We start from the raw sequence: 26,922 nt of genomic DNA on the forward strand, positions 1-26,922 counted from the left end.
GTTTCCTCCAGTGTCCTGTACTGTGGCAAGCAATTCCTTGCTGCGTCTTCTTCTGCAATCTACCTTTCAGAGTGGCCTCCTTTCTGCTCTGCTTCCCCGGTCCGCTGACATACCAAGAACATCGCTAAAGTCCACAGATCTTCTTCCAGAGTAACCTAGTTCTGTTTCCTCATCTGACTTCGACAGCTTTTGGGTTTTTTGTGCCTCCGGCTTTTTCCCCATCCTCAGGCGGCCGCGGAGGATTGCCACAGTTTACCTACAAGGTGACACTGTGGCGTCCTTCCACGGTCGCCCTTATCTACACAAAAAAAAAGGAGAGAACCAGATCCAAAGGAAACCAGAAGCCGGCACTTCGTTGGAAACACAGAGGTGAGGTGGAAAGGGAGGAGGGAGAGACAGTCTTCAGTACAGGAGGAAGACATAGCAGACCCTTCTGACATATTTCTGCAGGATACTACATAGAAGGCTGAGCTGATGGAAAAGCTTATTTGTAAATCCAAAGGGATTAGGATCTTGTCTCTCCCTGGTACCAAATAATCTTGGGGATACCTAAGGTTATAGATATTACCTTCCACCACTTTACATTCAGGAGGAATCACATGTGGTATCAAAGGATGAAAGGTAACCCCCATTCTTAAGGTGTAGTCTTCGCGGGGCCGGTCAATTTCTTTTTCAGAGGAAAGAATCTGCGAGTGGGGAGGAAGATTTTGTCTGTTTCCTTATGGCCTACGTTTGTTAATGGGCTTGGTTGTAGGTTATTGTACTGTAATCTGGCGGAGTCACAAACTTTTATCAGTTGATCCGCATCCCATTTCTAACACTATATGTGAGACAGGCATATCAAGAGAGACACACAGTCAAATATTTTAGTTTCAAAACCTTTATTTACTAAGGTTCCTGGGTTGGTGTAATGCCTAACTGACCTTAACACTAAAGGGATGGGTCCCTAAAGTGATGTTTCTAAGGGCTTTTGAAGCTGTCTGTGTCTAAACCTATGCTTGCCCTCACTCTTTGGCAAAATATATTAGGAAGTCTCGTAAAAGAAAAATATAGTGGTTCAACAGAAAAATAGGAAACCAAGGTTGGTTTCAGGTGGTCTTCTCACCAGGTGTGGGTTGGTCAGCTTCACATAAATTATATGAATCAAAAAGGGCTGTTCATAAGACTTTCTCCACAATTCTTGCATTAGTCTTTCACTTTCAATGTCTGCAGTTCCTTGGAATTCATTTCCCCAAGCGTGAACTCTTCCAAGTTCAAAACATTACCAAAATAAATATATACAGTTCCTCTTCAAGCTTCTCGGGGTTCCCTTCCCCAAGCATTAACTCCTTTAGCATAAAAGAAAATACGTATTCAACTTTGTCTGGCGTCTCAGGATTCCCTTCCCCAAGCTTCACTTCCTTCAGTATCACAAAATAATAGGTATTCCACTTTGTTAGGCCTCTCAGGGTCCCTTCCACTACCTCTTGGATTCAAACACAGGTTCAGCTTGGGCGTCTCAGGGTTCACTTGTAATTTCAAATACAAGGTCAGCTTAAGCCTCTCAGGGTTCCCTTTCCCGAGCTTAGGCCCCTTTTACTTTTAACCACAAGTTCAGCTTGTCATGATGTACCTTTCTCTTATATACAGTTCTTTCACATATAATCCATTTCGGGAGTAGCATCAGAGACTTTCGAAAAAGCCTGGTTCTTTGCTCCTCCTAAGCACGACAACTCTGATCTTTAGCCCCTCTCTTTATTCCTTGCTCTTCCTTTAACATTTCACCTTCAGGTGCTTCCTGCACCCCTTCTTGTTCTCCTTTGTTTCCTTTGCTTCTTTCTCGTGCACACTTGCACCTTCCTTGCTTTCTCATGCATACTTGCACCTTCTTAATGTCTTTACTTTCCATGTGCGCAGCTAGCGCCTTTCCCTTTTGTTGCTTTCGTTAGCTCTATCTTGAGCTTTGTTGCCTCATACTTCCTTTCATTTTTCTGCTAATTGCCACTTTACAAGCTTTCTCTCTCTTCTTTCACGTTTCTGCTTCCTGCTGCTGCTTTACAAGCTTTCTCTTGCTTCTTTCACTTTTCCATTCCATGCTGCTTTACAAGCTTTCTCTCGCTTTCCACTCTGTGCCGCTTTATCAACTGTGTCTTTCTCCCACTCTGCTCCAGTCAATCGCACGCTCCAGAGTTTCTCTCACTGACATGAAACTCACTGGGCAGCGTCGCGTTGACGAGCTGTCGGTCTGGATACACAGGGTTGAGGTCTGGGTGTCACCACTTGCCCATTAGACACACTTGGGACAGGTATAAGTACAAAGGGAACAAGCACTTTTCCAACTGCAGGATGCAGGGTGCCTTGCATCGGCTCCTTGGAGACACGGCTCCCTAGCCACTATGCAATCCCTTGCAAACACCGGGCCAGCATCATGGTGAGCCATTCTTCTCCAGGCTTCAGGTCCTGCTGCTTTCTGCCGCTTGACCTCTCTGGTCCAGACAACATCCCCAGCTCACTCCTTTGGAAAAAGACACACCTTTTATAGTTGTGAAAATAGTCAAATGGTGTCAGGCGTGAGTGATAATTAGTAAATACCTGACTATGCCAGACTCTATTAATGGCACAACCTAATGGTAGTAGGTGGCAGTCTTCCCTCTGTTTCTCAAGGTGCTTCTCAACGGTAATCTTCACTACTCTTGGTTGCCTCCTCTTCCCAGTATTAATCAGAAATGGGGATGGGGAGATGGAATGGGATTGGAAATATCCCATGAAGGCTGAGGAAGGGGATTCTGATGGAAAATGGGGAGAGGGGGAAAACCATGTCTTGTCCGTGGGGATTCTCCTCCCAATCCCTCGTGGATCACCCTCCACTCAGGTGATCCTCCTTCGCTTCTTCACCCCGAGGGTCTGGAACCAAAAGCGATGGCCCTTCCCTGGCCACCTGAATGGAAAATCCAAGGGGAGTAGGTGGGAGAATACCGTCAGGTTTCTTACATACCCCTCTTAAGAACATAGTTTTCCCTCGGCCCATGGTAAAACTGGCACAGTTAAGAGAGAGAGATACCTCCTTCGCCTTTTGTTGTAACTTTATGATTGTGTTGGCTCTCCATATGTAGCAGTTTGAGGGCTCAGAGGGTCTTTCAGTCTCCATTCATCCTTGTATTAATCCAATTTGTTATAATTTGCATCGGTTAGCCGTTTTGGGATCTGCACTCTTAATCATGGCAGTTGCATCCGCTCTTCAGATTCCCCTTGCTTCATACAAGCTTTCATACAAACTGGGTTCATGCAGAAACAAATCTTACCCAACAGTTTTCCATCCCTCTAAGGTCTGAGACTCAAATATATGCTGTTAGTCACATGTCTCTTTCTTTGCAGCTTAAACAAGAATTGTTTTCTGCATTTAGTCTGTGGAGTTTCTGTAAACCAGCAAATTCCTGCAGACAGGCACTAAGGACTAGTTTATGAAGTAACCCTCCAGGGCATGCAGAAGAGATTAACTTCCCAGTGAGCAAGGGGTTTCCCCAGGGAAGCTCACAAGGTGTGGGGGATTTTACGGCTGGACAGGACACGCATTCTAAAGTCATGCCAAGCCCAACAGATGAGGCGAGTACCAATCCTTTTTACTCCCTCGAACAGGCAAATACTCTATCTACGTCTCCATCTGTGCAACCCCAATTATCTTCAGAGGGTAATTTCTGAACTGTACTTGTCACCTCATGTGTATCCCTCCTATGTCTGTCCATCATCCAGTATTCACGCTGTAATCGCCAAATACATTATGATGGATTGAATTGCTTAGAGATAGACACATGTATAGCTAGCTATACGTTGGCATACGTGTAAATTATCCTCATCATTTAACTGTTATGCTCATGCTTCATTTGGTTGTGGAGTAACACTATTACATCAAGACATTACTGTTTTGCCATGTTTTTTCTAGCTTAGCGTTACACCTGGGCTCCAAGTCTTTGCCTATCTGTTGTTGTCCATTTTCCTATTTGACCATCTTCGCTAATGGCTTCAGAATTGTTTTTCAGATAGTTGGCTGAAAATCCTCAGTAATAAGCAGTTACTATCATTTTCCTTTTCCTTTTGGCCTCTTCAGACAGATTTTTAACCGTGCCGTGAGGAAATCCCAATAGGTACAACATGTTTTCTTTACTTTTTGCTTTTTTTAAATTTATTTTTATTTTCAATAAAACCAAACAAAATAACACACATTACAACTGTTTAGGACGTACATAATCAGCATTAAACCATCGCATTATACAGTATAATTCTCCGTCCTCCCCCCTCCCACCCCACAAACTAGAGCCGGCTCACTCATGTCATCTATGGGAGCATTAGCAGGTATCACAGTGCTTGTGCACTCAGAGTCCTCTGATTCACTATTGTCTTGGTGAGGGTTTGCCATAGAGGTCACCAGTTGCCTCCAGGCCAACAAGGGCCCTACTTCCTTCTCTCCCCCCCTAGTAACCGCTTCAAACCAAACTACGGATTCCGCCTCCGCCCATCTGAGGAGGTCCGTCCACCATAGCTCGACCTTGGGTCTGTGGGCCGCCTTCCAACCCATTGCGATCCTGCGCTTGGCCAGGATGTAGGCTAAGTCCTTCATTTTGCTTATGTGCTTTAAATCCCGTGGCCTGGGAAAAATCCCGAGCATGCATGGCCAAGCTGATTCAACGTCCAGCTCCACTCCCCTACCAGCCAATTTAGTTTTAATCTCGTCCCAAAATCTGTGCACCTCCGGGCAAGTCCAGAACATGTGTAGCAGCCCCACTTCCACCTCCCCACACCTGGGGCATTTCTGCGTGGCCAAGCCTCCAAACCTTGCAATTTTCCCGGGAGTCAAATAAGCCCTGTGAGTGACATACAATTGGAGTTGTTGGAGTCTCGCATTCCGGGATGCCTTTTTATGGTACCTTTGGGCTCTCTCCCATTGCCCATCTCTCATTGGTCCTCCTACTTCCTCCTCCCAGTCCTGCCTCAATTGAAGCAGCTCCTTCCCTACCTTTGCTCTTAAAAGCTCGTATATTCTAGATATCTCGTGCCTGCCCTCCGAGACATCATACATCATTTCCAGGGAGGCATCAGGGTCATCCGCTAGCACTGTCTACGGCCATCTCTCCCTTACCAGATCATGAGCCTAGCGTAGGTTATATACTGGCCTCTATGCACCCCTGTCTCTTCTCGCAACCTCTGAAATTCCAATGCCTCCCCTTCCTGCCATATGTCCCCAAGGGTGGCCAGGCCCACCGGTTCCCAATATCTACAGACTGCTTCGAACAGTTGTGAGTCGTTCCCGCATAGTGCCACTAGCGGGACCTGCTGAGAGAACGGCTCTATGTCACCCATCATTCTCCACATTCTGCGCCAAACCTCCCAGCCCAGCCTCAACAGCCACCCTCTTCCCAACAGTTTGTTCTTTTGTAACCACATCACTTCATTCAAAAAGTATGGGGCCGAGTCTTCCCGCAGAAGCCTGGCTTCTGCCGAGTCTTCAGTCGACAGCCACCTGGCCACATACAGCAGCTGCCCCCGCCAGATAATAAAGCTCAAAATTTGGCAGGCCTATGCCCCCCATGTCACATGGGTTCTGGAGTTTCCACAGGGCCACTCTGTTCCTGGAGTTACCCCATATGAAGCCCCTGCACAGGCTATGAAGTCTCACAAATAGGCTCCTGGGAATCAAAAACGGGACATTCACAAAGAAGTGCAGGAGTCTGGGCAGGACCACCATCTTAAGCAAGGCCGCTCTCCCCATCATGGTCAGGGGCAATCTGGACCAAAACACCATGCTGTTCTTGACCCCCTCTATTGCTTTCTCTGTATTATGTTGGTGCTCCGCCTCGATCCTGTGGTAAATATTTACTCCCAAATACCTAAATGTCTCAGTCTGCCATGGTATCGGCAGGCTAGGCAGCCTCTGTAACGGGACATTCTTGTATCTACCCAAGGGGAACAGACTAGACTTCCTAGGGTTCACCGATATGCCCGAGAGGGTGGCATATCGGTCCATCACCTCTAGCACATACTGCAAGTTCTCCTCCGGATAGCGCAGATAAAGGAGCATGTCATCTGCGTACAGCGATACCAGGTGTCTATCACTTACTGTACTAATCCCCACCTCCCCGTATTGTTGCCTCAGACATATTGCCAGCGGCTCTAATGCCAGAATGTATAGCATGGGCGACCAGGGTCATCCCTGTCTGGTCCCCCTGCTGAGTTGCCAAGTATCTGAGATTATGGATCCTGTTTTAACTCTCGCCACCGGGGTGCTGTATAACAACTGAACCCACCTGATATACCCAGGTCCCATTCCGTATCCCCTCAGGGCTGCTTTCAACCACGGCCATCGCACCGAGTCAAAGGCTTTGACCGCGTCTAGCGACACAATGGCCAGCTCACCCGTATCTTCCTCAGTGTGGTCAATGATTTGGTGTAGCCTCCTATGGTTATCTGTGATGTTCCTGCCGGGGACATATCCCGTCTGGTCTGGGTGTATCAGTTTACCGATCACCTTCTTCAGCCTATTGGCCAGCACTGCCGTAAGTATTTTGCTGTCCTGATTCAGCATGGACAAGGGTCTGTAAGACCCACACTCCGCGGCCGGCTTGCCTAGTTTTAGGAGTGGGATGATCATCACCTTGCGAAGGGACAATGGCAGTTCCCCCTGCTCATACGCCTCGTTGAACATAGCAAGCAGTGGCTGAAGCAGCTCCTGTTTGTATGTCTTGTAAAACTCGCTAGGCAACCCGTCCGTCCCGGGTGCCTTACACGTGGGCAAATGTTGGATCGCCACCTCCAGGTCTTCTGAGGTGATAGGGGCGTCCAATTCCGCGCGTTCTAGGTCATCCAGGGTGGGCAGCTCTATGTCCTCTAACGTGTCCAGTATGTCTTGGCTCCTATCCTCCCCTGCGTCCTCATAGAAGTGTCTGTAAAACTTGAGGAACTCCTCGTTCACCCCCTCCTGGGTATTACAGATGCGACCTTCCTCATCCCATATCCCACTGATCACTGTGCTGGGGGTCTCACTCTTATACAGCCAGGTCAGCAATCTGCCCGGCTTATCGCCCCCTGCGTGTAGCCTCACTGTGTATTTCTTTTAATTTAGTCTACATAGCCTATCCCAGAGTCCACTGCAGGTTAACTGTAGGTCTTTTATCTTATCGCTATTCTTCCAGGTGGTATCCTCATGTCGCGTGAGGCCCTCCAGCTCCCTTTCCGTGTCCTGAAGTTCCCTTTCAATGCCCCCCTGGAGCCCTTTAGATTTCGAAATGGCTACTCCACGCACCACCACCTTGAACGTCTCCCATACTGTTCCAACTGAGCGCACACTGCTCATGTTTATATCAAAATATTCCTCGATGGCCTCCCTCAAATCCTCCCGGAACCCCTCATCTTGTAATGCCTCAGTCCTAAGTCTCCATGTCGGGATCCGCGCTCTGGGGGATTGGTGTCGCCACTCTACCACCAGCGGCGGGTGGTCAGATAGTACCCGAGCTTGTATTCCGCTCCCACCATTTCTCCCGCTATCTCAGCCGCTACGAACACATAATCTAGCCTCGTGTGCAGGTCATGTGGTGCTGCATAGTGCGAGTATTGCCTATCCATTGGATGCAACCTTCTCCACACGTCTTCTAGGCCTAGATCTTTTAACAATGTCCCCAGTGCTTTGGCCGCCGGCGCCGGCTTCCTCGCTTTTTCGACTGACCTATCCATTTTGGGATTCAGGGTACAATTAAAGTCCCCTCCCCACACCACCGCACCCCCAATCAGGGGGCTAATTTTGCTGTAAAGGGATCTAAAATAAGCCGCTGTATCATGGTTGGGGGCGTACAGATTTATGATATGCACTTCCCTGTTCTCCAGGAGTCCTGTCACCGCCACCATTCTGCCCTCTGGGTCTACCGTTGAGCTAAGCACCTGGAGCGGCACGTGCGGCGCCACCCAAGTGATAACCCCTCTAGCGTACGCAGAATACATAGCACCCACAACATGTCCCCTCCATTTTCGCCTGACAACCTCCAACTTCTCCCTTGTGAGGTGAGTCTCCTGCAGCAGGTCCACATCAATGTGCATCCTTTTTAGATACAGCATCTCTTTGTTACGTTTCAGATAGCTATTAAGGCCCCGTACATTCCAGGTCACAATTCTGAGGTTACCCGATGCCATCTACTCGGTTTGTTCCCAACCCACCTCTCTCTTCAATGCTTCCCTTGATGGTTTGTTTTCCAGCTCTCCCCGTTTCCCCCTCAACAGTTTCCCCCCTCCCTGTTCCCCAACTCCCATCCACTGCACACAACCCAGTCCCTCCCCCCACCCTGCCCTACCCCAACAAATGCCCAGCTCCATCCCTGGATCTCAGGCCCACCCGCGTCTGGTCCTGTCCCGTCGCCGAGGACTAGGACCCCGCGGGGCATCACCGATCTAACAGTGACCTAACTAAGTATATTACTATTGGGTACAAGGGATGCCTCCCAGGAGCTCCCAGTCGTCTATTTTAGGATTGGTGCGTCCAGCCAGTTGATACTACAACACACTCCCCACAAGCTTAATGCAACTCTATAATCAAGTCCCAATGTCTTGGCCATGTCACCCTAGGTGCCACAGCCGTCCGCTACTTATCTCCTGCAGCTCCCTCCTGGGCATCCGGTTCTTGAGGTCGGCCCTGCATGTCCAGCCAGTCCATTGCCTCGGTCGGCGTCTCGAAAAAAAGGGATCTGTTCTTATAAAACACTTTCAACTTGGCTGGGTAGAGCAACATGTAGCAATGGCCTGCGTCCTTCAGCCTCCTTTTCACCGATCCGAAGTTCATCCTACTACGCTGTACAAGCAGCGTATAGTCCGGGTAGGCTGTGATTTTTGCAGAACCCTTTTCAATCGTTCCTCCCCTCTGGAAAAATTCGAGGATCTTCTCCCGATCCCGATAGTTCAGGATCTTTGCGATCAGCGGCCGTGGGGGGGCTCCAGGGGGCGGTCTCCTTGTCAAGGCCCTGTGCGCCCTTTCAACCGCGAACCCCTGGGTCAGCACCCCGCCTGTTATGTCCTGTAAAAGCATGGATTCAACGTATTCTGTGGGGTTTGACCCTTCCATACCTTCCGGCAGGCCCACTATACGGATGTTATTGTGTCTGGCGCGCCCTTCTGCTTGCTCAGCTCTGTCCTCCTGTTGCATGAGGGCATGGAGCTCCTTTCCATGTGCGGCGCACGCCTCCGTGTTCGGGGCTATATCCTTCTGCAAGGCCCGAGTGCGCGCCGCAATCGTTCGCATGTCCGGTCTCAGTAGGTTTACCTCCTCCTGGACCGCTCCGATCTTGAGGTCCAGGCCCTCCTGCAGCTCTTTCATTGCCTGGCCCAACTTAGTCTCCCAGGCCACCTTTAAGTCTGCGATCGCTGCCAGCACCTCCTGGATCGTGCCCAGTGTTTCTGCCGCTACCGTGGGGGTCTCCTTGCTCTTGCCCCCCTCCGCTTCTGGGGGCGACCTGGCGTAGGTCTCCATCGTGGACTGTCGGATCCTGGGTCTAACCACTTTAGAGGACATCCTGCTATGTTAGCTGGGCGAGGGCCTGCCATGCCTCCCTCCGCACAAAGGTCCGCGTGGTCACGGACCACTCTCAGCAGGCCAAGCATGTACTTGTATGTACTTGTCTGTTCTCTCGCGCCCAAAGTGGGCCGTCTCCTCCCATGTGCTCGTACCCTCTTGGTGTCGTGGCCCGGTCTCTGTCGTTTTCCTTCCGTGGCCAGTGCTCGAGTGCGCTCACCTATTCGCCACACTCCCTTTGTTTCCACCCTTCCGCGATCACAAGGCCATCCGGCCCACAATGCCCAGGCCCAGAGGGGCCGCTCTAAGTGCAGGGGATCAGCAATTGTCTCGCATCGGCCTCAACCACTGGCCTGCGCCGATGTTTCGTCTGACTCTATGGGATTTCTCCCATCTTCCCGTGTATACAGAGCTGCGCTGTGGAAAACTGCAGCCACCACCGCCCGCTCGTTCGCGTCGGCCCCAGGATCCGCGGCCACCTAATTGGTGCGCTGCCACACTGAATCCTCCTGGGTTCCGCCGGCGCTCGATCCAATTACGCCGCGGGCCCAGCGTCGGTTACCAATGTGCTCGATGAGTCTCGCCAATGCACAGTCCGTAGGTTGTACAAGCTCCGGGTACGTGTGCCCACAGATGTGCGCCGCCTCAGTGAAGCAACAGCGCATTCCGGTCAAGTGCCGCGGTCTGCTTCTAATCGCTGGTCTTAGAGTTCGATGCAGTGGCTTTACAGGACCTACATCTCGTGACCCCTGTTGTCCTCTTTGTCTCTGCCGCCATCTTGTTCCACTCGCCGATCCGGGGCCCGCGGCCCGCAGACGAGTATACCTCAGTGTCCTCACCCTCCACTCGCATCAAAGTTTCAGCGAGTGTAGCCATCATCTTCACACGCATGGGCATTATTTTACAGTGCCGGCCGGTTCCCGTGCACGCACTTCTCCTCCAGGATCATTGTAGGATCAGCAGAGCTCCACGAGAGCACGTCCCTTTACATGGCCGTCCAAGCCACGCCCCCCATGTTTTCTTTACTTGTGGGCGCCCTGCAAAAGAAAACATACTAAATAATGTAAACAAACTGTCCAGATCTTCCCCCACCCACAAGTAAACCGCTTGCCTTTTTTCAGTTTCCTTCCAGCTTACACAACACGCAAGAGTACCTATCTTCTAGCCCCCACCACACAAACTAATGCAGAGCTGTGTAGAGCTTGCTTTGCATCACATACCCTGGTAGTTCCAGACCACTTTTTCTCCCAGTATGACAGTGCTAGATGCTAATCCATGTTGGGTTCACTCCTCGGAATGTACAGATACCCAAAAGGCACTGCCACAAACTATCTAGATGCATACAAATGCACAGCAATAGAATACCCATCAAGACCTCATTTGTCACACCAGCTACCCCTCTCCTTCCACTATCCTGCTCTTCTCCGTCCTTTCGCTTCATAAAAGATTGCCCTTACTGTTGCTACAGGAATGTTTGAAGGATCAACAGGATGGAGAGCCGATTGGTGGATAACGTGATTTCAAAAATATTGCATTAGTTGGAGCCATGGTTGTCTGAGTACTTTTTCCTGATTGGTCTTCTCTTTAAATCAACAGGATCGCCAGTTGTCATTGGTTTAGCTTCAGGGTAGGAAATCCCTACTTTAGCACCCGTTTGAAGAATGCGTGTCAACTTGACATCAAGAATGTAGTGCTATATGTCATATTAAAAAGTATTCAATTTCTTTTTGTAGGGACACTGATAGTATTTGCTCAGGTAAGATGCTTTTGCTTATCTGATCTGAACATACATTGGCAATGTTGGGAAGGAAATGAACCTTTCCCACCACCCTAGACGCTTTAGAGTGAGGCGAGTCCCATAGATAGACGTGCGATGTACCAAGGGGGACGAGGGCCAAGCTAAGAAATCCTGCACAAACACAATATGGCATAAAAGTCAGATGTATAGACGTAGGCCGCGCATATAAAGAGACGGCATCTTTGTAATTATGGCAGATACAGTCTGTCCTGCACGTCCGCGTGGTGAACACAGGCCAGATGAAGAAACCTGGACAGGCCCAAGAGCTCATGGTAGAAGGACCCGCGCTGCTGATTCCCATAGAAACTTCCCTTTGTTCCTTGACTGTTGCAATTATTTGTTATCCCGAAAAGGAATGCACCCTGGAAAGCCGCGAGACAGCACCAGGATCCTTGCTGCGCACATTCATCACAGCCCGGCCACCAGCAGACCTCCAACCCCCATCCAACCCACCAGGAGTTATGCCACATACAACTGACCCAGGCCCCAAGGGCCCTGAATTCCGCGATAGTAGGTGACCTCAGACCACCAACCATAAAACCAATGATCATAAAAGATCTGAAAGAACACAACCATTTCACCTTATCCCATAATAACAAACTTTGAAATACAAGGTACAGTGTGGAATACATTTTAGACCAAAGCGAGGGGGGAAACAAGGGTGCAGAGATAGCAATATTAACTGAGCAAAGAATGTGTGGGTCAGCATGATCGTGATTCTCCCCCTGTGCCCGTCCCAGAGTTTCCCAGGTGCATGCCATAATGATAGGGTAGCATTGTCTTGCAATAGTAACTCATGAGGAACACAAACATCAATCCATGGAGAAATGAGCCCAGCTGACCCCACGTGATGGAAGACGGACAGACGGGGCTGGGACCAATCGCAGCCTGGCATTCCCTATGGAGCAGAACAGGGTCTCACCAACCAGCCACGAAGGTTTTTACTGTATGTGATGATGTGTTGCCTTATAACCTTCTGCTTGTACTAATCTTCAGAACGTTCTACAGCAGAGTTATTTGCTTGCACCCTTTTTCTTTTAAACAATTTTTATTGTTTTACATAACTATAACAACTTGCATAAACATTGCCATCGTATTACGCATCAAGTCCTGACAGTCTGCTTCCCACACTACCCCCAACTCCTCTTACCCCTTCCCTGGTCTACGTTGCACCAGATAGTTCCGCCACCACCATCCCTATTCCACCTCTACCCCCTAGTATCAGTTTCCTTTTGAACGGGTGCGTGCTCTAAGTCTATAGTGCTCTGCTCAAAATTGACTAAGTCTGCTATCAACTACCTCCAGGCGTCCATCCCTCCCTTCCCTTGCTCCATGTCCCTTCCTGCTGCCTCTTGCCACACTACCGTCTCTGCATTTGCCCATTTCAACAGAGCATTACACCACCCCTGCACCACTGGCCTCCTATGTGCTTTCCATCCCATTGCTATTCTGCGTTTCGCTAGTATATATGCCAAATCTTTAAGTTTACTTACATGTCTAGCCCTCTTGGGCCTTGTAAAGCCCCTGAGCAGACAAGCTAGGGAGGATTCAATATCTAGGGTGATGCCCACCTTTGCTAGTGCCTGGGCAATCTCTTCCCAGAATCTGCTAATCTCTGTGCAAGCCCAGAACACATGAACCAGATCTGCATTAATTTCTCCGCACTTTGGGCATGATTGCACTGCTGCCTGGCTCAACTTGGCTATTCTGTTCGGGTTCAGATATGCTCTATGGGTCACATATAGTTTAATCTGTTGGAGCTGTGCATTTCTAAATACCTTTTCGTGGTACGCCAGAACTCTAATCCACATTGCTTCTGACATTGGTTCTTGTAAATCTGCTTTCCAATTTTGTCTTGTCAGCCTCAACTCCTGCCCTATCCTGGACATCAGTAGCTCATATATCCTCGAGACTTTGTGTCCCCTTTCTGATACGTCATAAAAGGTCTCTATCGTCTCATCTAATTGCAAGTGCACCTCGGTCTCCGGCCATCTGCGTCTAAGATTCCTCAAAAGGCAGGAATACATGAGATGCTGCCCCCGGTGCACCCCATGTCTTCTATCAGTTCCGCAAAATCCTTAGGCAACCCCTCTTTTAGCACATCCCTCACTGTCACCACCCCCTTAGGTTCCCAATACCTCCACACGTTTAACCAACCTCAATTTTACATCTCCCCCTTCCAGCGCGACAAGCGGGCTCTGCAGGGAATACAGTGTTGTGTTCCCCAGCAATTGGAAGGACCTACACCACATTCCACACCCCAGTCGCAACAGCAAGGGCCAGCGGGTTGCACGAGGGTCAGTTATCCATATCACTTTGTTCAGAAAGAATGGAGTGCACCCTGCTCGCAGTAACCTTGACTCAGGTGTTGGCTCATCAGACAGCCATTTGGCCACATATCGCAACTACTAGCAACAAAGTATACTTCAAAATTGGGTAGTTTAATCCCCCTTGTTCATATGGGTTCTGGAGCTTCCACAATGCCACCCTACACCTTGAGTTGTGCCATAGGACGCTCCTGCATATACTATGCAGTTTCTTAAAGAACATTCTAGGTATTGCAAACGGGACATTCGCAAAATAATGGAGCGGTCTCGGTAACGCCAGCATCTTCAGCAATGCTGTACACCCCATCATGGACAACGGCAATCTGGCCCAAAAAGACATTGAGTTTTCAATTTTGTTCACAGCCTTCACAGTGTTTTGTGAGTGTTCTGTCTTGAGATTGTGATAAAGGTCTACCCCGAGGTACCTAAATGGTTCAATTTCCCAATTAATTGGTAGCACCGGCAGCGTGCGCACAGGCCTCCCAGCACATCCCCCCCAAAGGGCACAGAATCGACTTAGGTGGGTTAATTGTTATGCCCGACAGGGTCGCATATCGTTCCATCACATCTAGGATGTGTTGCAAATTCGTCTCCGGATGCTGCAAGCACAGGAGCAGGTCATCTGCATACAGTGAAATCAGGTGCCTCCCTCCCGAGGTAACTATGCCCTCCTTGCGATATTCCTCCAGTAAATAGGCTGCTAATGGCTCCAATGCTAAAATGAAGAGCATCAGGGACCACAGACATCCCTGCCTCGTGCCCTTGCTTAACTGCCACCGTTCTGAAATAATCGTGCTGGTTTTTACCCTCGCTATCGGCTCTGTGTACAGCAGTCACACCCATTTAATATACATGGGCCCAATACCAAACCTATCCAACACTGCTACCAGCCAAGGCCATCTGACCGAATCAAACGCCCTGACTGCCTCGAGCAACGCGACTGCAAGTTTTCCTGTATCTCCGCGGGTGCAGTCTATTATGTGGTGTAATCTTCTTAGTTTATTGGTGATATTTCTATGTGGGACATAACCTCTCTGGTCCGGATGTATAAGCTTGGTTATGACCGGTTTATAAGTCTTCCCGTCTTGATTCAGTAATGAGATGGGTCTATACGAGCCACAGTCTGCTTCCGGATTATTTGGTTTGAGAAGTGGGACAATTATCAACTCTCTCAAGGACTTGGGTAATCTGCCCTTGTCCAACGCTTCGTTCAGCATTACCGGTAGTGGCGCTAGAATTTTCGTCCTGAAGTCTTTATAGAACTCGCTGGTAAGCCCATCCGCCCCTGGGACTTTGCTAGTCGGTAGGTCTTTTATCACATATTTTAGTTCTTCTAGCGTTATGGGGGTTTCCAGCCTGTCTCTCTCCTCCGTGTTTAGCTTGGGGAGACTAATCTCTGATAATCTCCTTCTGCATGTTGCCTCTCAGCATATTTCCTGTAGCTCAGTTTGCCTAACCTGTTCCAGTGCTCGACATTCTTGTTGTAGGCTATGGCTTCTAGCCTATCTTCTGCTTTTTGTAAATCCCCTACAATAACATCTTGCATCCCTTTCGACGTCCCTATAGCTGCTCCTCTCACCACAACTTTAAAGGCCTCCCATAGTGTGCCTGCGGATTCTACACTGCCAGTGTTGTACTCAAAATATTCCTTCACCTACTTCCGCAGATGTTCACAGAACCCAGTATCTCTCAGTGCCTCAACCCCAAGTCTCCACGTCAGGATCCTAGCTCGGGGAGGGGGACCTGCTACGTAACTAACAGAGGGGCGTGTTCCGAGAGGACCCTTGCTTTATATTCAGCCCTTATACACTCTGCCAACGTTTCTTCCACCACAAACATGTAACCTAGCCTTGTGTAGAGATTCTTAGGAGAGGTGTAACGAGTATACCCTGGCCTGCGGGCACATCGTTCTCCATACATCAGCCAACTTGAATGCGTGTAACAACGTGTTTAAAGCTTTAGCTGCAGGCACTGGATGCGTGAATTTACCATCCGATCTATCCATCACAGAATCCAGGGTACAGTTAAAAATCTCCTCCCCCTATTAGTGCACAATCCCTATGCAGTCCTATCTTGGGGTATAGGGATCTAAAATAGGCCGTTGATTCAAGGCATACGTATTAACGCATATTTCTCTATTTTCCATCATTCCCTGTATCACTATTATTCTACGATCCGTGTCCTGGAAGGTCTGATGACTGTAAATGGTACCGTCAGTGCCACCCATATTAGGACACCTCTGGCATAGGAGGAGTACGTTGAGCCCAATGTCACCCTCCAACCTACCATTTCCGTGCCAGAGTCTCTTGTCTGTCTTTAGTGGGATTATTTTTTTGCAGAAGAGCTATATCTATTTTCTGTCGTTTAAAATATGCCATTACTTGGTTCCTCTTAATGTAGCTGTTCAGGCCCCTGAAATTCCAGGTTGTTATTTTAAGTTCATTCATCTCATTTAGTGGTTCTCGCCCTCACTTCTCCCATATTGCCTTCACTAGCCCGACATTGTTCTTAACTGTGAGGCCAACTCCCCACTAACTCGATCACTGTGTAGGACCTTCAGTCTCGCCCGATACAAGAACATGTATTTGAGATTAGCTGCTTGTAATCTCCTCTTGACTGCTACGTAGTTCATTCTCTGTTTTTGCACCAGGAAAGTATAGTCAGGGAAAGCTGTGATGGTTGCCGATGCTCGGCAGATCGTTCCACCTTTGCAAAAGTGTTCTAAGCTTTTCTCCCTGTCTTTGTAATTTAGGATCCGGGCTATTACTGGCTGGGGTGGGGCTCCAGGTGGCAGCTTCCTTGTCAGGGCCGTATGCGTCCTCTCCCCTGTGAACCCCTGGCTAAGTTTTCCAGCTCCTATTTCCTGCAACAGCATGCTTTCAATGAAATTCGTCGGGTTCTGACATTCTTCGCCTTACGGGAGCCCAACAATTCGAACATTGTTCCTCCGTGAGCATCCTTGGGCTTCTTCTGTTCTGCTTTCAAGATTTCACACCTGCTGCTGTAGTATGGAGACTTCTTGGGAGTTCTCATTACAACTGCTTGTGTTGGCTTGCACCACCTTCTCCAGAGCTCCTGTGCGTTCTGTTAATGCCTTGACATTGTGTCTTAAAAAGGTTCACATCAATGCTGATCGTGTCAATTTTGCATTCCAGTGTCAACTTCAACTCAGCTATGGCCTCTAGTATCTGTTGGTCGCTTCTTCCAGGAGCCTCCTCCCTTTGGGTCTCCCATGCTTTAGTCCGCGCACTGTCCGTTATCTGTGCAGGTTTGGTAAATGTGTCAATTGAGGACTGTTTCCCCTTGCTCTTATTTGACTTGGATGCCATTGATGCGCTAATCTGCACCGTGGTGCCTTCCTGCGATCTTGTCCAATGTGGTATTATTCCTTAGCTGTTATAATACTGTTACTTGGATGATTCTTTCCTTCGTCCTAATCGGTACTTGTTTTGCATATATCCTACAGAAGCCTCTGAACGTTATTAGACCTGCTGGTTCCTCTGGCGTCTCCACCAAGTTCAAATAGTGGCTAGGGTCTACCCCTCTGCCCACGCCCTTGTTGCCGCCTCCATGATTGTTAGCGCTTCGGTGGATGTGCTCTGGTGTCTGGTGGCAAGCTTACTATGTTATGGAACTGCTGAAGTGGTTTGTTTCCGCACTCTCCCGGAGCTCCCCGTCAGTGCTGTCACAGTGGCTGCTGCAAGTTCTGAGGTAACCTGGAGAATGCTCTCCTCGTGTCCAACGCTTCCCCCGGTTATGTCACCATATCTAATGGTTTATGATATACCCCCTAATGGTACCGGGCTATCCTACTGCCAGGGGAGTTTGTCTTCTGCAAGCCACGACCCGTCTTCACGCATGCCTTCAGGGCCCGTTTCTTCGCCTGGGGGCCTTCACACTGTCTGTTCCATCCACTCACACTTGACACCCCATATCCCTGCTCAGCTTGTTGTTTAGGTGCCGCAGATATTCTTCCAGGAGAGAAGCCCTGTGGGTGTCTGCAAAAACCTGTGCTGCTGCCCGACCTCAGAAATGGTGCGTTGTCCCTGCATGTAGCACAGAAACCACGGCTGTAGTCCGTCTCCCTACCGCCTATCAGGTGGTCTGGGCATACGGTCTATGTCCAGTGTCGGCACGGCCCATCGGAAAACGCTTGCCTCTTTCCTTTGTTGGACGTCCTGTTTCGCCGGCATGGCGTCTTATCCGCGCCCCTGGCTGGCCGTGCCAGTCCGGCTATGGAGAGTTTCGCTGCTCTGTTAGTGTGTAGTTCTGAGGTTCAATTAGAGCATGGGCAATTCTCAGTCGCACTGCGCCCAAGAGTGCAATATAGGCATGTGTTGCAAGTAATTGAAGAGAGTTGTGGTTATAAGTCCGATGGATTTATTTGCAAAGTAGCCTGACACGTGTTTCGAGTCTAAACAGACTCTTCATCCGAGGCTAAACATAATACACAACAAAATCATAGACAATTATGCACCAATAAACAAATAATGTTGGTATAACAAACATGCATTGTGTACATTAAAAAACAAGGCAAGAGGCATAAAACACAGAGGCAAACAAAAGGTATAGGTAGTTAATTGTGTCATATGGCATAATAAAAAATAAGAAAATGTCACAACATAAAAGAAAAGAAGGATTGAAGGGTCACATTATATCAAAGGTCATGATAAAAATAAGGGAAACCACAGCATCAGTGGTAGGTAATAAAAAATAAAAAAAGACAGTACCACATATTGGATGATGTTGAAATGAATGGAGAATCCATGGTGCCGGGATGTAAGAAATACACAGGAAGCAAGGCAAACAAAAAGGTACAAAAAATTAACATGCATCCACGGGAGTCACTGTAACAGCGCATTCAAAGAGGCAAGGTTGACCAAAAAGCCCAATAATGGGTACTTCTTATGCAAGTTAAATTACAAGCAGAGATATATACCAGAATTATTTCCAAAAAGGTGCCAACTACAACAGTACCTGTAAATGGGAGATGGGACCCAAGATAAATTGAATGAAGGACAGTGCCAGATAACTCTCTGAAATCGTAAAGAAAAGAGAGATTATGAAAGGATGTAACCAAATTGAGTGAAAAGATGTGATGTAGACTAAAAGGCCATTTAAAAAGGAAAATTGTACCTCACAGCTTCGCAATTGCAGTAATTTCTGTAAGAAACACAACATTTCTAAGCGCCAGGAATTGCAAAAGCAATTCCTGACGTGGTTAGACTCTGCCCGTGCTGCGGGTTTCCACAAATGTGGATTCTGCAGCATGTGCAAGTATACCCTGGAAACTTCACAGGTCTCCTTTGGGGCTAGAGGAGACCACATCATTCATTCATTTCTGAACTGCAATTCCAAATTTGTTGTCTATTGTATAATCTGTACTTGTGGAAATACCAGTTATTTTATAAGTTACACCCCTCGTAAGGGCTCAGACCGCGCGCCACCAGTGCCTGCTTCGGTCTACTGTTACAGAGTATCCATTGCGATTCCTCTGCCAGTCTGTATGGGCTCCTACCGCATAACAGTGTGGAGTCTCCGTATTCGCACTTCTCTTGGCTCCAGCTGATGCCTCCCGCACGCTGTTGCAATGTTCTGGGCGTTCGCAAGAAGTGTCTTTTGCGTCAGCGGCTGTAAATATGGTTCCGAATGTATCACCCCACCCACAGTGCCACAATGGTGCCTTCAGGCTTCTACTGTTGTTCTTCCTGGTTCTCCTCTCAGGGTGTGTCACCCTCCAGTGTCGGGCGCACTGGCACACGGTCGTGGCCCTTCGGACTGTTATCAATGTGCTGCATTGCCGGCACTCATTTCGCCCCCATCCAGTCCCGTCTGTACAGTCCCCTGGGGACTAATCTAGCCTCCGCAATGACCCAGCACTCGTGCTCCTCTCTGCTTTCTTTATCATAGCCTGCCGGTTAGCTTCTTTGTTGCAGCTGGTCGCCATCTTGATTCTGTGTCGATAAACTCCTCGCTCTTTCTCCAGCTCGCACTCCTCAATCGTACTGTGCCTCATTCTGAAATTATGCACATCTTGTTCCTTGCTACTTCATACTTCTGTATGTAAAGTAATACATAGTGTTAGGGAGAATTCTCTCTTTAGGCTGAATTTCCTAACCTAGCGAGTCCCCCAGCAGTTTTGCTGGATTTCTGGAGTTTGTTTTTTTCCTCCTGCCAAGAGTGAGACTCCTTTTCGCCCACACTTGGACATGATTTATGGTGTTCCTTTGACTGGTAATGTGTTTTATGGGCTATGGGGTCCTTTACTCCATAGGGTCTCATGTGTTTTTACTATGTGTGTAACACAGCACCCTCCGTGCAGTAACACAGGGGTGTCATAGTGACACCCCACCATAGAGTCCATACCCTGGGACTGACTACTGTCTCCCAGGGCATGTAAAGTCACCATTGGCTTTACTAGTCCCAAATTATTAACAGAAACCAGTACAAACCATCATATTGTGGATGTACTGGTCGGGGCAATTCGATTGCCCCGGGGTCTGTTAGTCGAGGGGGCACGTCTCCGTCCCCCCTGATCGAGTTTTGGCTGGTAGCAGTGGAAACTACTTGTTATATTCGACCGCAAATATTTTCCTATGGGATTTTCCCATTGTTCGAGGCTACCAACTTTAATTATTTAATTCTCATAGCCTCGAACATACCGCCGGTTTATTTAATTAATATTAGTTCGCCGGTTGGTATTTTTTGCCAGGACTCAATCCTAAAATAGCATCTGTGTTCTCTTCTGTGACTCCAACCCAAGTCGAGCCCTTTGTTCCACTTTTCGGCGGGCTTCTCCACAGAAGCCTCCAAAAGTGGTGCCACTCTGTCTGGGTACCACAGGGGGTGTGGGAGGGGGTTTAGGCACCCTGGACTGAGTTACCTTGGTAACTCAAGTCGCACTCTTGTGTGATTGGCCCAAGTGGCGAGCCGGCCGGCTCACCACTTAGCATGTTTGATTGACAGCTAGGCTGAGTGAATGGGGGTATGCTGCATAAAAGCAGGGCTTTGGGGACTGGAACTTCAGAAGTCGCCACAGGACCTGAGAATCCGTCGAGGGAGAAGCTGAGCCGACCTACCACGACGACACCACCGGTGGAGCCCTGCGGAACCGACTCACCACTTCCCGACGACAGAGAATATCTCCCCGCTGGAGAGGCTTCTTCCCCTGACTGGTGGGCACAACCAGTTTTACCTTCTTTCTTCGCACCCCAGACCAGTTTGTGGTCGAACTGCCTGTGCCAAGCACCCCGGCGGCCGGATAGCCACTCACCACTGAACCGCGAATCAACGGACCGCTCCTTGTACCTGAGAAACTCTGCGGCTGGTTTCTTCCCTGGCAGTGCAACGGACTCCTGTCTTCCTCCACGACGAGATCCTCTCTTCCCCAGGACGAAGCACCGACTTGCATCCGCTGCCAGGAACAACTGCCCCTGCTGGAGTGTTCTCACCACTTTAAGGTACCGTGTCCGCCAGGCCTCCCTTTCTAAAGATTGCTACAAGGTAATAATAACCCCTTAACCTTCTGGACTGGGCTGGCTGCCTTGACCCTCTAACTGGTCCCTTTCATTGGTCCAACTCCTTTTTGAACCATTACAAGACTTTTGTGCACTGCAACCATGTGACCTTGGACACATTTCGTTTCAATCCTCTTAAAGCGGATCCGGCCTACTGACTCTGAATTCACGGTTTTACTTTGCCTTCCTCTCTTGTTATGTTCTTGTAAAAGTGTTGGGATCTGTTTCAATTTGTTCTCTGCTTTTCTCTCCCTTTTTAAAACGAACTATTAGAGTGCCATCTACGTTAAGCGCTCACCGCTGTCTGAAAATAAGTGGGGCTTTACTTAAGACTTGTCTAATATTCTTTTAAGGGAGTGTATATCTTTTAGTGACCGTGTTTTTGAATTGCTTAGTATTAGTGTCTGTGTGTTTTTCTAGATGTGGTTTTAAATAAATAATTATATCTCTTTTACACCAAGCCCTGGTCAGTGTTTACTTGTTCTATTGTGTTCTCTTGACCTATTGTGAATACTCTGTATACTGCCTAACTCTTCTTGAGGGAAGTCTGACTGCTCAGCCACAGCTACCAAGTGAATCTGTGTGGCACAGACTGCTACCAAGTGGGTTTACTGCCAAACACCTGTAGTCTTAAATCTTTTGCAGTGGTCCCAGAGGGAACTGCACAGGTTTCTGCCTAACGCATGTTGCCGCCGTCTTTGGTCAGGATCTTTGAGGATCGGCAGGAGCACTCAGAATCACGTCCTATCTCATGGCTCTGTAGCCACGCCCCTCCACCCCCATTTGCTTGCATCCTTATTTGTGTGCTATTAAACCTTGTTATCCTTGCAAAAAGTCTCTTGCTCTTTTATCTCTAGAGGGTTGTATTTTTTCTGGCGTAAGCGTTTAGGGACGTGCCTTCACCAAATGCTCACTTAACTTTTGTTTGCAATACTTTGACCACACTTAAGACATGGGACACTTGATAGATACTCCTTCAAACTTAAGTCCATTTTGGATCAGGGAATAAGGGCTTCAAGTTGACAGGGCAGCCCAACAGAGAATTTGACAAGTGCAATCTGTGAGAAACCTAGGGCTATTCTCCCATTTGGACCCCGAGAAACCTCTACCTTTCGATCGAGACCCTGGTGGGGGGGGGGGGGCGGCCAGTATGGGAGGATCACCCGGGTAGGGGAGTCTGGGGTCATTCTCATGGGAATACCCTAGGCGAGACAAGGTATCCCCCTCTCACCTGTCTTTTTGGGGTATTTTCCAACAAACATCTGCCCCCCACCCTCATTTTCACATAAGACTGAGAAGTAGAGGAAACCTGGAGGGGTGAGGATTACCAGTGAAAAACCCACTAAAACACAGAAGACAGACTACAACACTGACAGCAGGCTGTCCCCTTAATGAAGTCAGGCAAGGTCAGGCAGACCCAACTCTAGTCACACACCTGCTGCCCATTAACCTCACATAGGTGTATAAAGGGAGGCTTGTGAGAGAGAAAGGAAAGATGCAGTTGGGAGACCAAGAGGGAGGCTGCAAGGCTGAGACCGGCAGAGGATCCCTCTTCAAATCTCAAACACCAAAAGCAAGCTGGAAAGATTGTCTGGAGTTGGGAAACCAAGAGGCTGGGAGCGGTCAGGTGAATCAAGAAGAGGACAGCGTGCGGCTACGCTGGCCCAGTGAGAAGAAAGGGCTGCAGCGTGTCACAGGAGCCTTGACTCCTAGGTGTTGGATTCAGGCAGCCAGGACCTTGCTGTTGATGTCCGGACAATTGCTTGTTTCCATGGGACTAGTGAAGACCCCAAGGATGTAGAGGGGCAGGTGGTGAGACCCTGACCTCATCCCCACACCAAAGGACGGCGCCGCTGCCTTGCAATGCTGCCCGGTGAGTCTGATAAAAAGAGTGAGAGAGACTCGGGCGAGCAGGTGGGAAGCGGAGCGCGTGAGGGAAGGCACCCAGCAAAGCAGGCAAGTGGCCCGAACCCAAAAAGGAAGGTGAAAGTTGATGAAGTGCATTCTGGGACACGAAGTCCAAAGACTTCAAAACTTTGTAAATGAAGTTGGTCCGAGCCCAGCGGAAGGAGATCAGCTAAGAGCTTTTTGTTAAAGCAAGTATGAGTTGAATTGAAATTGGTCCAAACCCGGTGGAAGGAGACCCAAGGTGCAAGTGATTCCTGAAAGATGATAAAAGCCAAAGAAACAGAGTGACCCTGTGAGAGTTTACACGATATCAGAAGTCTCTGTAAAATGAAAGTGAAGTCCCTGAAGTGAAGGGAAGTGATGTGAACATTAAAAAGCAAACTAAACTAAAAGCCAAAACAGGGAAATCACTAAGCAGAGGAAAAGTGAATAGAATCCCCAAGAAGGCTTGTTTGGAACAGAACGGAATGTAAAGTAAAGGGAATTGATCTTAAGAAATACAAGTACCAGAATGCAGCAATGTCGGAGTGGTCATGTATGGGATTAAAACAAAGCCATATTGTTTCGAACGTCTCCAACAGTAAAGCAAAGTGAACCTGGAAGTAAGGTTGGGGAAGGATATGCCATTTCAATTGCGTAAACCTGAAAGAGTAGCAAACTTTAAATAGTATTTTGCACTCCATGGCATTCTACGAATAAGAGACTCTCAAGGGGAAAGAGACTTTGTTGCAGAAGGCCCTGGTGTCTGTTCTGAACTGCATCCTTGTGATGGAGAAGCCAAAATGTGTGATAAGCTCGAGTGTGCCGCCTTGCCCCGTGCTGAAAACGTGGGGAAGGGAGGCTAACAGCATGAACATCCTGATATATCATTTTGTGAACACTTCTTTCTTTTTCGTAACATTGTGTCCCACACTATTTGTATTTAGAGGTAAGGATTGGCAATACTTTTAATAGTATAGGCCTTTTCAGTTTGACAAGACACTACTAGGACTGCGTTATTATTTGATGGTCATAGCTTGCTCCCATCTGTAGATTTAGGATTAGATAGATGTTTATCAAACCCTTTTTGAAGCTTAATAAACACCCTTGAACTGTGGTCACTTGTATCTGTCTTACTGTTGATACCATGCCTTTCTTAAACATCACATCTTCAAATACATTTTGCAGATGCTTTAATAGATCATTGAAACAGAGAGCTAGATTATTTTAAAAAAATGGAGGCCAGCATTGCAAAATAATTTGAGGTAAGAATTAAAATAATCCAATTTAAATCAATATCAGGAAAACTTAATTTGGTTGTTATGCACAAATCATGCATTCCCTTCCATTTGTGGTCTTTGTTTTTTCACTTCCCACCTCTTCATATAGCTCTACCATCACCTCTTTTTTTTCTTCATGTTGGTCTCATAAGTAATCTATCATTTTGTAGAATTTGTACCCTTTATATGTCAAGTTATGTCAGCATGTAACAGATCACACCTACTGTCCATCTCTTCAGTGGCTACCTGTAGACGCCATGTCTCATTTCCATACAATGTGCCCTGTATAGAAGGGTTAAAGTCCCTGGTACCAAATATGTTTCAAGTAACAAACTCATAAGGTCACTAGCACCGTCAAATGTCATGCTAAGGTAGTTGCAGATTCTTTGTTGTAGACCACCATCAGCAGAACCAAATTTTCTGTGCCATGGGATGTACCCTGATTCCTAAAGGAAATAAAATATGCACCATGAAACAGAATTGTAGGTTGCAGTCAGGTGAGCTAACCTCTAAAATGTAAGAAGATGTAGCAGCTGAGAACCTTTCAGCATCTAGATGAATTGTCTTGAAGTTCCATGTTTGTTACTAAACCATCTACAATTCTCTCTGTTCGTGGGTGTCGTTTTGAACATTAGCTGTGTCTAATGAGCCGTTTAGGTGAGGCTCCACATTGATGAGTCCATCCAACCGATCGCTTTGAAGCATCGCTGGGTCCCATTCCATCTGCGGGACTTGTTTGATAAAGAATTAGACACCTTAATTGAGTTGGACATCATTGAAAAGGTGGAAGGCCCGACACCCTGGGGGTCTCCTACTGTCATCGCCAGGAAACCCAAGCAGCCAGACTCAGTACGGATATGTGTGGACGTGCTGCTCACAAACAAAGCCATCAAAAGGGAGCGCCACATTACCCCCACCATAGAGGGCTCATCGCAGAGCTACAAGGAGCCCAGTACTTTTCCAAGCTGGACTTGAGGGCCGGATATCAGGTGGTGTTGCACCCCGAGTTGAGGTACATCACGATGTTCACCACGCACCGCGGTCTCTACCGCTACAAGCGCCTGAGTTTGGGGTGTCGTCTGTGGCAGTGGTTTTCCAGAACATTATCCGCTGGGCCCTTGCTGACTTGGAGGGAGTGCTAAACATAAGTGATGATATCTTGGTGTTTGCGCGGTCGGAGGGCGAGCACCTGAGCAGGCAATCAAAAAGGACACTGGAGCAACTTCAATCCCTGGGACTGACACTGCACAGGGACAAGTGTTAGTTCCTGTAGACTAAGATCGAGTTCTTTGGCTTTGTGTTCAAAGACGGGGGTGTGTCACCGGACCCTCAGGAAGTGGAGGACATTGTCGAGGCACGACACCAGGAGAATGTGGCGGAATTTAAGAGCTTATTGGCGATGGTCACATATTGGGGCCGGGTCATCCAGAACATTGTGTCCCGGTTGGAGCCGCTGAGGGCTCTGAATAAAAAGATAATCGCCTGACAGTAACGGGGCCCCTAGAGCAGGCTGCTTTTGAAGACGTCAAAGGGACTTTGACAGCTGAGGACACCATGGCCTTTTTTGACCCGTCCCTTCAATCAGAAATGTTGGACGATGACAGCCCATTTGCATTAGGTGCAGTGCTCACTCAGACTGATTCCAACTCAGAGGTCCGGCCAGTAGCCTAGCCAGCAAGGCGTTGTCAGAGACAGAGCAAAGTTACTCTCAAATTGAGTGAGAGGCTTTGGCGGTCCTATGGGGATGTCGTCATTTCAGGCTCTATGTCCTGGGAAGGCCGGTGACGGTGGTCACAGATCACAAGCCCCTCCTGCCCATACTGGCGGGATCGTCCTTGAAGCCGCCGACAAGGATCGAGAGGTGGATGCTGGTCCTGTTGGAGTATGGAGTATCCCTGGTATATCTGCCGGGCAACAACAATGCAACCGATTATGTGCGGAGGAGGCAGACAAGCATGTCAGGCTGGTGGTAGAGGCGGCAACCCCTTAATTCGGTGCCGATCCATGAGCTGGAACAGGCGGCAGCGGAGGACGAGTGTTTCATCATCCTGAAGGTGGCTCTACAACAAGGCTCGTGGAAATCTGTGGTGGAAACATTGGCGGCGAGGACCCAGGAAGCGAAGTCGGCCCTTGAACAGCTATGGAGGATCAAGGATGAGCTGGCATTCTCTGAGTCTGGACTGTTGCTGAGCGCTGACCGAATTGTGATCCCGCAGGTCAAGGTCACGCAGGTGATTGAACTGGCATACAAAGGACATCAAGGTACCACCAAGAACAAGGCCCGCCTGTGACAGGGGGTGCGTTTCCAGATCTGGAAAGGCGGGTTGAGGAGTTTGTGGCCACCTGGGTGTGGTGCCAGGCGGCGTCCGCAGTTCAGCGAGCACCCATCATAGAGACCATGCCGAGGTACCAAGCCCTGGAAGATCATTCACGCTGACTGTGGGTCCACAGACCGGGACACACTTTCTTGTGGTCATGGATGAATGTTGCAGGTATCTGGAGGTGGAGTTCATCGAGTCGGTGGCCTTCGAGAGCGTTGCTGTCGAGATGGAGATAATCTTTGCCACGCATGGACTGCCTCAGATGCTGT

The 26,922-nt window shown here is 48.6% G+C and overlaps 1 protein-coding gene across 2 annotated transcripts in view; it reads right to left on the reverse strand.

The window, feature by feature from the left end:
• Positions 1 to 26,922, reverse strand: part of TRMT13 (tRNA methyltransferase 13 homolog) — an 876,862-nt gene that overhangs the window by 589,693 nt on the left and 260,247 nt on the right. The window contains exon 5 of one of the 2 annotated variants that reach the window (XM_069641588.1): positions 18,626 to 18,682. The exons of the other annotated variant lie outside the window; for it this stretch is intronic. Within the exon in view, the coding sequence (XP_069497689.1) occupies positions 18,626 to 18,682 (57 nt within the window). The remainder of the gene's footprint in view (positions 1 to 18,625; positions 18,683 to 26,922) is intronic. 2 annotated transcript variants of the gene reach the window in all.

The sequence above is a fragment of the Ambystoma mexicanum genome, chromosome 1q (assembly GCF_040938575.1).
Source record: "Ambystoma mexicanum isolate Mex_15411 chromosome 1q, UKY_AmexF1_1, whole genome shotgun sequence".
Taxonomy (NCBI): Eukaryota; Metazoa; Chordata; class Amphibia; order Caudata; family Ambystomatidae; genus Ambystoma; species Ambystoma mexicanum.